Source organism: Mastomys coucha, unplaced genomic scaffold (genome assembly GCF_008632895.1).
Source record: "Mastomys coucha isolate ucsf_1 unplaced genomic scaffold, UCSF_Mcou_1 pScaffold14, whole genome shotgun sequence".
In the NCBI taxonomy this organism is placed as follows: domain Eukaryota; kingdom Metazoa; phylum Chordata; class Mammalia; order Rodentia; family Muridae; genus Mastomys; species Mastomys coucha.
In genome coordinates this window covers 52,832,963-52,843,783 of record NW_022196896.1, presented here as the reverse complement: position 1 = coordinate 52,843,783, position 10,821 = coordinate 52,832,963, and the positions used below count along the sequence as shown (strand labels likewise).

Sequence of the window (10,821 nt, the reverse complement as noted above, 5' to 3'; positions counted from 1 at the left end):
GCGCCACCACCGCCCAGCTATGTTTGGAATTTTTAACTACTGATTTATGGAGCAATTATTTGGCAAGCCTATAAAATGTGCCAAAATTTTAAAAATCACTAGTATCTAGTGAACACACACACACACATACACACAGGCTATTAATACATATTCGTAATGATCAAATTAGGGTGATTCAAGTTTCCATCTCTTTGTTGGACTTTCAACTTCCTTCCTTTAGTCCTCCAAGCACCATACACTAGGGTTGTGTGAACTCTAGAATTTATTACTTTCGTGCAGACTTTTGGTTTTGTCTTTTAAGTCCATCGGAATTGCTCAGAGCGCTTCCCAGGTACTATGCAGGACTGAAGCTGAGGACTGGGCATGGCAGGATTACCCAAGGCAGCTGAGCAGTTGTGATTGGCCAGGGACACAACGAAGCTCCGCCCTACTCTGCCCTCGTTGGCGCCTGCGCAGACGTCGCGGGTTCCCTGTGTGGAGCGGCACTAGCCCCGCCCACCTGGGTGCGCGTGCGCGGACGCTGTGGGGAGCCGTCGCAATGGTCTCCACTGTTCTTCCCGTATCACGGATGGCTTTCGTCTGGAGAGCAACAAGTAAGGCCATCCGCCCGGGGTCCTGAGAGTTGGGGACCCGCGGGGGAAGCCGAGTTCCGAAATGCGAGGGCGCAGGCGCGGAGACCCGGCCGCGGTGGCTGCATAAGCATTCGCGGTGCTTGACATAGGGTTTTCGAAAAGCGCCTCGCTTTTAGATGCGGCTCGAAAAGTATGGAAAAGACTAGAATCATTAATTTACTTGTTTCTTTACATAAAGAATAATTTGTACCCGGGCAGGGGTCGCATGCCTATAGAGCCGGCACCAGGCTGGCAGAGGCATAAGGATCTCTAAGTTCAAGGTCAGCCTGGTTCAAATGTTGGGGAAGTGCAAACATAGTGCAAAGAACAAAATGAAAATTGCACGAAGCCAAGAACTATTAGAAGAGATGCCCTCGTCTTTCTGTAGAAGCTAACGTTTTCAAAACCATTGCATTCTTTCACAATATATCCCTCTACCGTCCCAAAGAGCAAGCAGAATGCAAGTTTAATTGGTGATAACCCTGAGAAGTTATGTAAACTGAAGACAGAATTACTGCTTCATAACAAGTGGTCCGATTTTTATTTTATTTTTTAGCGTTTCCCTTCAAATACTTAATTCCTGTTGGCTGTTAAAGTCTTAAATAATCTGTGAGAATTATAGAAACCCAAAGGGTCACTCCAAATCCTTACTACTGTTTATTCAGCATTCCACTGTTTTTAAACAAAAGAAACATTAACAAACCCATTTTCCAATGTAATCGGCCATTTGCATTAAGTGCCTCTATGCTGTTTTCTTTGTGGAAATGATTTGATGCTGTTTGTAGTCATTGCTTTTTCTAACCACTCATAGTTCAAGATCATCCCACACTGAAATATATCCTCATGGATACTTGGACAGTTCTAGAAATGCCCAGCACAAAATGTGAATCCTTAATGGATGTTGTTTTATTGATTCTGCTGTCAGGGTTAGGGCAAGCCAAGTGCTTCTTTAGTCAAGGACTTGAAGTTAAAACCCATACTGCTTGTAAAGTAACAAGGACACTTTCTTTAAATCCTTGAATTATCAGTTTCTGTGTATGTTCCATCTCATAATGCATCCGACTTCAATCATACACCTGCCAAATAAGCATAGGATGGTAAATAAAAGATTTTCCTTAAAAAAAAAAAATAATAATAATACGCCGGGCGATGGTGGCGCACGCTTTTAGTCCCAGCACTTGGGAGGCAGAGGCAGACAGATTTCTGAGTTCAAGACCGGCCTGGTCAACAGAGTGAGTTCCAGGACAGCCAGGGCTACACAGAGAAACCCTGTTTTGAAAAAGGAAACAAAACAAAACAAAAATAATAATACACTTTTTTGGCTCAGTTTATCTTACTGAGTGCACTGGCTGTAAGGCATTTTCTCAATTAGTGATCAAGGGGGTAGGGCCATTGTGGGTGGTGCCATCCCTGGGCTGGTAGTCCTGGGTTCTATAAGAAAGCAAGCTGAGCAAGTCAGTGGAAGCAAGCCAGTAAGTAACGTCCCTCCATGGCCTCTGCATCAGCTCCTGCTTCCTGACCTGCTTGAGTTCCAGTCCTGACTTCCTTTGGTGATAAACAGCAATATGGAAGTGTAAGCTGAATAAACCCTTTCCTCCCCAACTTGCTTCTTGGTCATGATGTTTGTGCAGGAATAGAAACCCTGACTAAGACACTGAGTAAGCACCCAAACCCAGTGTAGCCCTTTCTGGCCCTGTATTGCAAACATGAGGAGAGTACATATGAATAGAATCTGTCTAGGAGAAAAGTCCCATTGTTCAAAGAAGGATGTACATGCATCCTGGTGTTTTGGAGTGTCTTATGTTGTTGTTAGGTGCATCTCTTGGACAGAGGTGTGCATGTGCATAGTATATACAAATAAGGAAACTAAGCTGCCAAGTACATTATTACAAGACCCTGTGCATATTCCAAACCGGGTGGCATCTGACTGTCTCATTGCTTTATAGCTCTTCTTGTAAACTTGTAACATTGGTTATCTCCAAGGAAGGGAAATATCCTCTCCTTGTAGAATATAGGTGTGCAGAGGAGAATTTTCACTGTATCCCTTTGTCCTTCTTTCTCCATTAGGATTATCTCTTCTGAATCATCCTTTGAGGAAAATGAGTCACCAAGAAGGAAAGCCCGAGCCTGCGAAGCCAGCCCTCAAGAAGTCAAAGGTGCCAGTCGGTCGTTTTGACGCACCGGAGGATTCACCAGAGGAGAGAGACCCACTGCAGAGTGAGTAATGATTAATTAGTAAACCGCCGGCAGTGCTGAACATGGTAAGGTTGAGGTTTGTTACCGGAAAAGGTGAAAGAAGCGAAATGTTCTCATAATTGTTATTAAAGGTTATAAAGGATATAGTGGGTAAAAATATCATATGCACTATCCGTAGGGATGGTTGTCACTTCTTTAAAGATGTTTTGGGTTGGTGAGATGCTTCAGTGCATGAAGTACTTGCAGGACACGCATGAGGACCAGAGTTCAGATCTCAGCACCCTTGTGCGGGTGGCTGTGACAACCCACGGTAATTTCACACTCAGAAGACACAGGGAATCATCCCTGGGGGCAAAGTGGCTACCTAGACTAGCTAAGTCGATGATCTCTGGGCTCAAATGAGAGACCTTGCTTCAGTGTCTAAGGTCGACAACAATGAAGGGAGACATTCTGACCTCAACATGCACATCCATACAAGCACATACACACACAAGAGCACACATACATCAAACATGCATACACATATACATGCACAAGTACACGTGTGACCCCTCCCAAAAAACAAAAACAAAAACGTCTTTCTAGAGCTAGAAACGGCTGATGCCAGAGAATCGGGAATGTGAGGCCAGCCCAGGCAGCATAGACTGTCTCAAAGAAAGGGCTTCTAAGTTCTTAGTACTTACTTGGTTTTGTGCCGGGGGAGGGGTTGTTTGTCTTGTTTGCTTTTGCTGTACTTTCATTATTCAAAAGGTAAAACATATAAGATGAGATCTTCTTTGATCTAAATAATAAACCAGCATTTGTTGAGAAAACTTTGAGCCTTTAAGAAAACCAGTCACCTGCAGTAGGATCATCATTAATGTACAGGGTACAGCCAAGGCATTAAGGTACCGTGAAGAAGCTGGGGCTCAGAAAACGACTGGGAACTGCATACTCGAGGGAAGGCATGTCTCATTCTCTTAACTCTAATAACCTTTCTTCATACTGGGTCATCTGTCAGCTGGACATAAAGGAACGACGTCTCTTAGCTACTGTCAGTCCAGAACAGCCACACTAGTTGCCGGACAGTGGTGGTGCATGCCTTTAATCCCAGCACTTGGGAGGCAGAGGCAGATTTCTGAGTTCGAGGCCAGCCTGGTCTACAGAGTGAGTTCCAGGACAGCCAGGGCTACACAGAGAAACCCTGTCTCGAAAAACCAAAATAAACAAACAAACAAGCAAACAGAACAGCCACACTGCTGGTCGGCTCTCACTTCTGATCATAAGCTCCCTGAGGAGAAAAACCTGTAAGCAAGCTCAGCTCATAGCCATAGCTGAATCCCTCAGAGTGGCCATTTACCTGGAAACACCGGAACACAGTTGTTCTCATTGTAACATTGTAGCTAAGGACAGAAGCGGGGTAGTTTTAAGAATAAATAGCTTTGCCAAGCAGGGTTCATGCACACCTTTAATCCCAGCACTTGGGAGGCAGAGGCAGGTGAATCTCTAAAGTTCAAAGCCAGCCTGGTCTACAGAGCAAGTTCCAGGCCAGGCAGGGCTACACAGAGAAACCCTGTCTTGGAAAAAACAAAACAAAACAAAACCAACAACAACAAAATAAAGAGCGTTAAGTGTCGTACTAGACTAAACATAATTTATCATTTTTAGTTTTTTTAATTTTATGACCTTATTATGCACATATGTATGTGCACGTCTCTTTCTGTGTGTGTATGTGCATGGAGCCAGAACCATGGGATCCCTGGAGCTGTAGTGAAAACAATCGTGAGTCCCCTGCATCGCTGCTAGGAAGCAAATTCTGGTTCTCCCAGCCGTCACTCTAGTTCTGTTGTTCTCAATTGGATTGTGTTGGGTGACTTCTCATGGGCAGACATTTTAAAAACTCATTCCACCTCAGATAGGGCACCAGTAGATCAACGAAATGCTTCTGTCTGATTGATGAGCTGACGAGTCGTTTCAGATGGCTGGGGGCGGGGGCGGGGAGCAAGAGGTGGGTAGTGGTTACTTTCTCTTTTTTTTTTTTTTTGGTTTTTTAAGACAGGGTTTTTCTGTATAGCCCTGGCTGTCCTGGAACTCACTCTGTAGACCAGGCTGCCCTCGAACTCAGAAATCCACCTGCCTCTGCCTCCAAGTGCTGGGATTAAAGGGCATTCGCCACCACCACCCGGCAACTTTCTCTTATCTCTTAGGAAGGAATTCTAAGCCACTGAAGGAAGTAAGGTGTGTTTAGGCTCACAGTTTAGGAATGGGTGCAGCCCGTCATGATGGAAGACATGGTGGCAGGAGCGTGAGTTGACAGTCACATTATATCTGTTGTCAGGAAGCAGAGAGAGGCAAATGCTGGCACTCAGCTCATTCTCTTCTCCTCAGGATCCCAGCCATGGTATTGGGTGGACATCTGGGATGGATCTCTCCTTCTCTCTGAAAGCTCACTCCCCAGTAGAAACACCCAGAGATGTGTCCCCTGGGTCACTTTACATCTTGTCAAGTTGACAGTTGAGATTAACTATCCCCCGAGGCTGCTCACAGAAATATAGGCAAATGAAAAGCAGGAAAGAAGTTCGTTTTCGGCTTACAATTCTGGAGGCTGGGATGCTAAAAGCATAGCTGGCATCCGGGCTTCAGGTCTTACCCTTTAGAGAAGGGTCAGGAGAGAGATATGAGGCAGAGCATATCTGTATATCCACATCTTCATTTATTAGTGCCTGGTGATCACATTCAAACTACCATTCCCTTAGAGTGCCAGTCGACAACCTTTCAGCCTTCCTTGAACAACCTTAAGCAGTGTCAGCCAACGCTTCTGGAAGTTTCCAGTTCAGCTTCTGGTCCCCTTTCTTCATCTCCTCCATTGCTTCTGCGGTTTCTTCCAGGGCTATTTGCAAACTCGTCTGTCTTCAGTCCACACCCAAATGTGGGTTTTGAGAGGCCTCCATCCACGCCTTCCCTAAGCATCCTCAGAAGATCTTGTGTCTTCCTCAGATGACTTTAAATATCTCATATGTGCTTCTCAGTTGTCCTGTCTGATCTGTGCATGTTCCAAACATCTCAAAATGACTGCCTCTAAAGTTAAATGCACCCTGTGCTCATGCTTCATGCTTTCGCCCTGCCTTTATTCCTCCACCAGCCTGTTTTCTTCTGCTCTCTCTCCAGTAGAGTCCATCCTCCAGTTCATAGAAGTCCAGGGTCATTCATTAAAGCCCCGCTGTTTCCTGTAGTCAGTTAGAAGTCAAGTCCCTGTGATTCTCCCGTAACTCTTCTCAGACTCGTTCCCTCTCGCCCTCCCAGTAGAGCCCCAAAGCAAGCAGCATCTAACTTGTTTCCTTCACATCTTGGTTTCGTTCTAAGGAAAATTTTTAGGCTGTCCTGTTACAGAGCATACGTCTCACTACTGAAATGATAAAGGAGCCAGGCATGATAGCTTACACATGGAATTACCCAGGAGGCTACCATCGTGGTATAGTGATTGTTGGGTCAGCATAGGATACGGTACCAGCTTCTGTCCTGTGATAAAAGAGATAAAATAAATAATAAATAAAGTAAGCAGATGATGAGATACATAACTATCTATGAGCATCTGGTGGTAATTAGCACGGCAGACTAAATAGATCAGAAAAGGGGGGTGTGGTGAAATTTAAAGGAAAAATAAAACCTTGACAAATAGATGTGCTGGGCAGATGTTTAAGAGAGAGGAAGGTATGGCCATGCAGAGAGACCACAGAACATGGCACATGCTAGACATGGCTAATTGACCTCTTTGACCTCAGCATAAAGTGTAAGTGGTAGATTAATAGAATGTCAGGCTTTTTCATGTCAAACCTGAGGGTAGGGGCTGGCAAGACAACTCAGTAGATAAGGATGCTTTCTTACTACCAAGCCTGGGAATTCAGTCTCAGGGACTCCAGTGTAGAGGGAGAGAACCAGTTCCTGAATATCATCCTCTGACCCATACTCACACCATAGCACACACACAAAACAACACACACACACATACATGCACAGGCAATAAATGTAATTAAAGCACTTTAAATCTGGGTGTGGTCAGTGAGGGAAGCACTAGTGCTTTGGAAGTGGGGGAAAGTCACTGGAAGGATGCTGGCCTGAGAAGCCTGGAGGCCCGGCCTTCCCGGCCTCCCTCCAAGCACATACATGACATGGTAGCCCATGTGGCTAGAGATGTAAGAGGCAAAAGCAGATGGATTAGCAAATTACGGCAGCATTAAGAGTGGATGGCAGGTGTTCGTAGAAGAAGAAAAAATCAGGAAACTTGTGGGTACAACAAGCACAGAAGTTAAACAAATGCAGAGGTGAGAAAGGGGAAAAGTGGGCTCATGGAGGAGAGAGCTCAAGTACGGAAGACTCAAAGAAACATCCAGGGGATAAGGAAGGAAGTCCAGTGGTTGTCAAAGTGATGTGAACCCCCTTAGAAGGGGGTTCAGGGACCTCCACTGCCTCAGTGTGTCATGGTCCCTGGTGTGGAGGTTGATACGATGAAGGGTGGAGGGTAAATGAAGCTATAATCCGATATTCATCTTTGGAGCAAGATAGGAAAGTGAATTACTACACACTAGAGGCAAGCATCGGGCAGGCGCGTGGCATCGGATTCAGCAGAAGAGAGGCTGTCAAGGTTTGGTGGTAGAGGTCAGCAATGAAAAAGGGGCATCATAGTGTGTGTGTGCGCGTGTGCGTGTATGTGCGTGTGTGTGTGTGTGTGTGTGTGTGTGTGTGTGTGTGTGTGTCTAGACGAACCTGGAATTACTAGGCTCAAGAATCTCCCCTCTTCATTTCCTGAATAGCTGGGTCTGCAAACACACACAAAACCCAGCTCAGCTTATTCTTTTTTTCTCCCAGTGCTGTTAAAGCCGTGACCCCAAATGTGAGGATATTTGGAGATAACTAGGTTCAGATCATATAGGTGAGGACCTTGTGGTGAGACCAGACACCGGAGACCTCACTGTCTCCTCCTTCCCTGGGATGACTCAGAAAGAAGGGACCATCCACAGGTCAGGAAGAGAGTTCTCACTCCAACCCAACCAAGCTGGCTGCTCCCTGAGCCTTCTGTTGTGTAAGCCACAGAGCCTATGGATTTCGCCTCAGCATTCCCAGCTGTCACACTCAGAGAGCCCCAGGAACAGGGGACAAAGACGAGCTTCTGTTACAGGGGTTCACGGGGACACCACAGATGATCTCCAGAAAACAGAATAATGCCAATGGTAGGGAAAGTCAGTCATGGTGTAGCAAGGATCAAGAAGGACGAAACCTTTGGAAAGTGTCAAGGTGAGACTCTGTGTCTTCTCTGGTATGTCTGCAAAGGGGCTGTGTAATTTGGGGGCAGTGATCTTTTAGTTTCCCAAAAATATACCACTTAAGATCGGAGGCTGGTTTTTTATCTGTTCTTTCTGCACACAAAGCAGTCTGGCATGTGGGTTGCCTTCAGGCTGAGTCTCAGCATTCAGTCTCTGTGTGACACTGAAAGACTTTGTGCATCTGTGCTGTGGGGACGTATTGTTTCCTGTCTCCTATGGTTATAATGTGGCGTGAGTGAGTTACTATATATAAAGACCTGAGAACTGAAAGCCCAGAATCAGGTTGTAACAGAATGATCTTTTGATCCCAGTATTTAACACCAACCTGGACAGTATTAGTGACACCTAACAACAAAGAGTAATAATACCAAAATGACTGAATAATTAAAATTTAAAATCCTTGCCCGGGTGTGGTGGCAAATCCCAGCACTTGAGAGGCAGAGGCAGGCAGAGCTCTGTGAGTTCAAAGCCAGTCTACAGAGTGAGTTCTAGGATACCCAGAGCCACACAGAGAAACAAACCCTGTCTCAAGAAAGAAAAAAATTAAAATTCTCAGAATTTGGCTGGACTTGTAGTGAGGACTTCTATCGGGAACATGCGGTGCATGTGCATGCGTTCATGATTGCCCCTTATATTCCTAAAACCATCTGCTGAAGCCAAAAAATCCTGTTACGGAGCAGGGATGCTCATAAATAGAATCTGTCAACACCTGTACATACCTGTCACTGACGTAGGCCCTTTACATACATGACTTTGTTCAATTCAACACTATAAGGCAAAATTGGAAAGAAAACGGAGATGGCGATCTTGTTTCTGAACCTTCCAAGTTGAGTGAAGCAGGTGTCTGTCGCCTTTCCTTCTCTCCTGTCGGGTCCAGCACCACCTACGAAACTACTGTCCTGTGGTGCTTAGACTTGAAAGCATGCCAAGAATCGGGGTCATTAGTGTTAGTGGTAAAGATGATTGAATGTAAAAGATGTATTTCTCAAGTTCTGGGGGCAGAAGAGGAGGAGCCACATTACGATTCCTTGAGAGATTATGATAACCCAGGCCCTCATACCTACCTTACGAAATCCTATCTTCAAAACTGACCACATCATTTCCTCCCATCTCTGCTCACCACCTTCTCCATATTTCTGTCTTCCTTAGAGTTTCCAGATGATGTAAATCCAGTTACCAAAGAAAAAGGTGGACCCCGGGGCCCAGAGCCTACACGCTATGGAGACTGGGAACGGAAAGGACGCTGTATTGACTTTTAAGTCACACAACCTCACAATTGCAGAATCATTTCCTCAACTATTTGTGTAAAAACTACTTTGTGTCGTTTTCTTTCTGCGTATCCTTTAAGTGTGTAATTTCCATCGTATGACTTAAAATGCATGTGGTAGCTTTGAGGAGCAAATGCTGCTATTGATCAGGCAAATGCTGCTATTGATCAGGGACGTGGAGACACTTCCATTAGCATGTTAACTTCAACTTAAGTGTGTCTGGGCAGAGAGCCTGTGATGAGAGCTGCAAGCCTTTGCCATGATCTTTTTAAAATTTATTTAATCAGTTGCTTATAAAGTACACATGTAAATAAATACCTTTTGGAGATTTTTCTTTAGATTTATTATTTTATTTTTATAAGTATGAGTGTTTTTTTTTTTCTTTCAGTGTATAAATATGTGCTTGGAGCCCATGAAGGCCAGTAGAGGGCATCCTACCCCCATGGAACTGGGGTTGTGGGTGGTTGTGAGCCACCCTGGTTGGTGGGAACTGAACCCAGGACCTCTGCAAGAGCAACAGGAGTCAGAACCTCTGTGCCATCCCTTCCACCCCCAGGAGCTGGTACTGTTCTTTTTAACTATGTTTACATAGGTATGTCTGTGTGCACACACATGTGAGTGCAGTTGCCCTCACAGGCTGGAAGAGGGTGTCAGATTTTTCTGGGGCTGGAGTAATGGGCTGATTATGAGCCTCAAGCCCTGGGTTGCCAGGAGCCAAGCTCAAGTCCTCCGGAAAGCTGTTCTCTTTCTTAACCACAGAGCTGTCGTCCCAGCCCCAGTAAAGTGGCTTTTACACAATCGTTGCTATGACTAGGTGTGCTGGTTAGTTTGGGTCGAGTTTTCGTAAGCTAGAGTCATCTTGGAAGAGGGAACCTCAGTTAATCAAATGCTATCAGACTGGCCTGTAGGCAAGTCTATGGAGCTCTTTCTTGATTGATGACTGATACGGGAGGGCCCAGCCTACTGTGGGCAGTGCCACCACTGGCCAGGTATGCAAAAGCAAGTTGAACTAGCCACAGGGAGCAAGCCACTAAACAGCTTTCCTCTGCTTCAGTTCCTGCCTCTAGGAACTGCTTTTACTTCTGTCTTGATTTCCCTTCTCCATGGACTTTTACATCTGTGTAATCTGTGAGGTGGAATAAACCCTTTCCTCCCTGCATGGCTTCTAGTACATGTTTTATTAAAGAAACAGGAACCAAATTAGGACACTAGAATAGTAGCTTTTAAGAATAGTGTATGCAGCCGGGCAGTGGTGGCGCACGCCTTTAATCCCAGCACTTGGGAGGCAGAGACAGGCAGATTTCTGAGTTCGAGGCCAGCCTGGTCTACAGAGTGAGTTCCAGGATGGCCAGGGCTACACAGAGAAACCCTGTCTCGAAAAAACAGAAAAAAAAAAGAATTGTGTGTGTGTGTGTGTGCGCGTATGCATGTGTGCACACGTGTGTA

At 45.4% G+C, this 10,821-nt stretch overlaps 1 protein-coding gene across 1 annotated transcript; it reads left to right on the top strand.

Moving 5' to 3' along the window:
* The first annotated feature begins 463 nt into the window (after nt 1-463).
* On the top strand, nt 464-10,527 carry Sdhaf4 (succinate dehydrogenase complex assembly factor 4). Its single transcript, XM_031367051.1, has 3 exons — nt 464-593; nt 2,679-2,828; nt 9,257-10,527. Exons 1-3 carry the CDS (start codon nt 539-541, stop codon nt 9,364-9,366), a joined length of 315 nt encoding a protein of 104 aa, XP_031222911.1. The 5' UTR covers nt 464-538; the 3' UTR covers nt 9,367-10,527.
* The last annotated feature ends 294 nt before the right edge of the window (nt 10,528-10,821 follow it).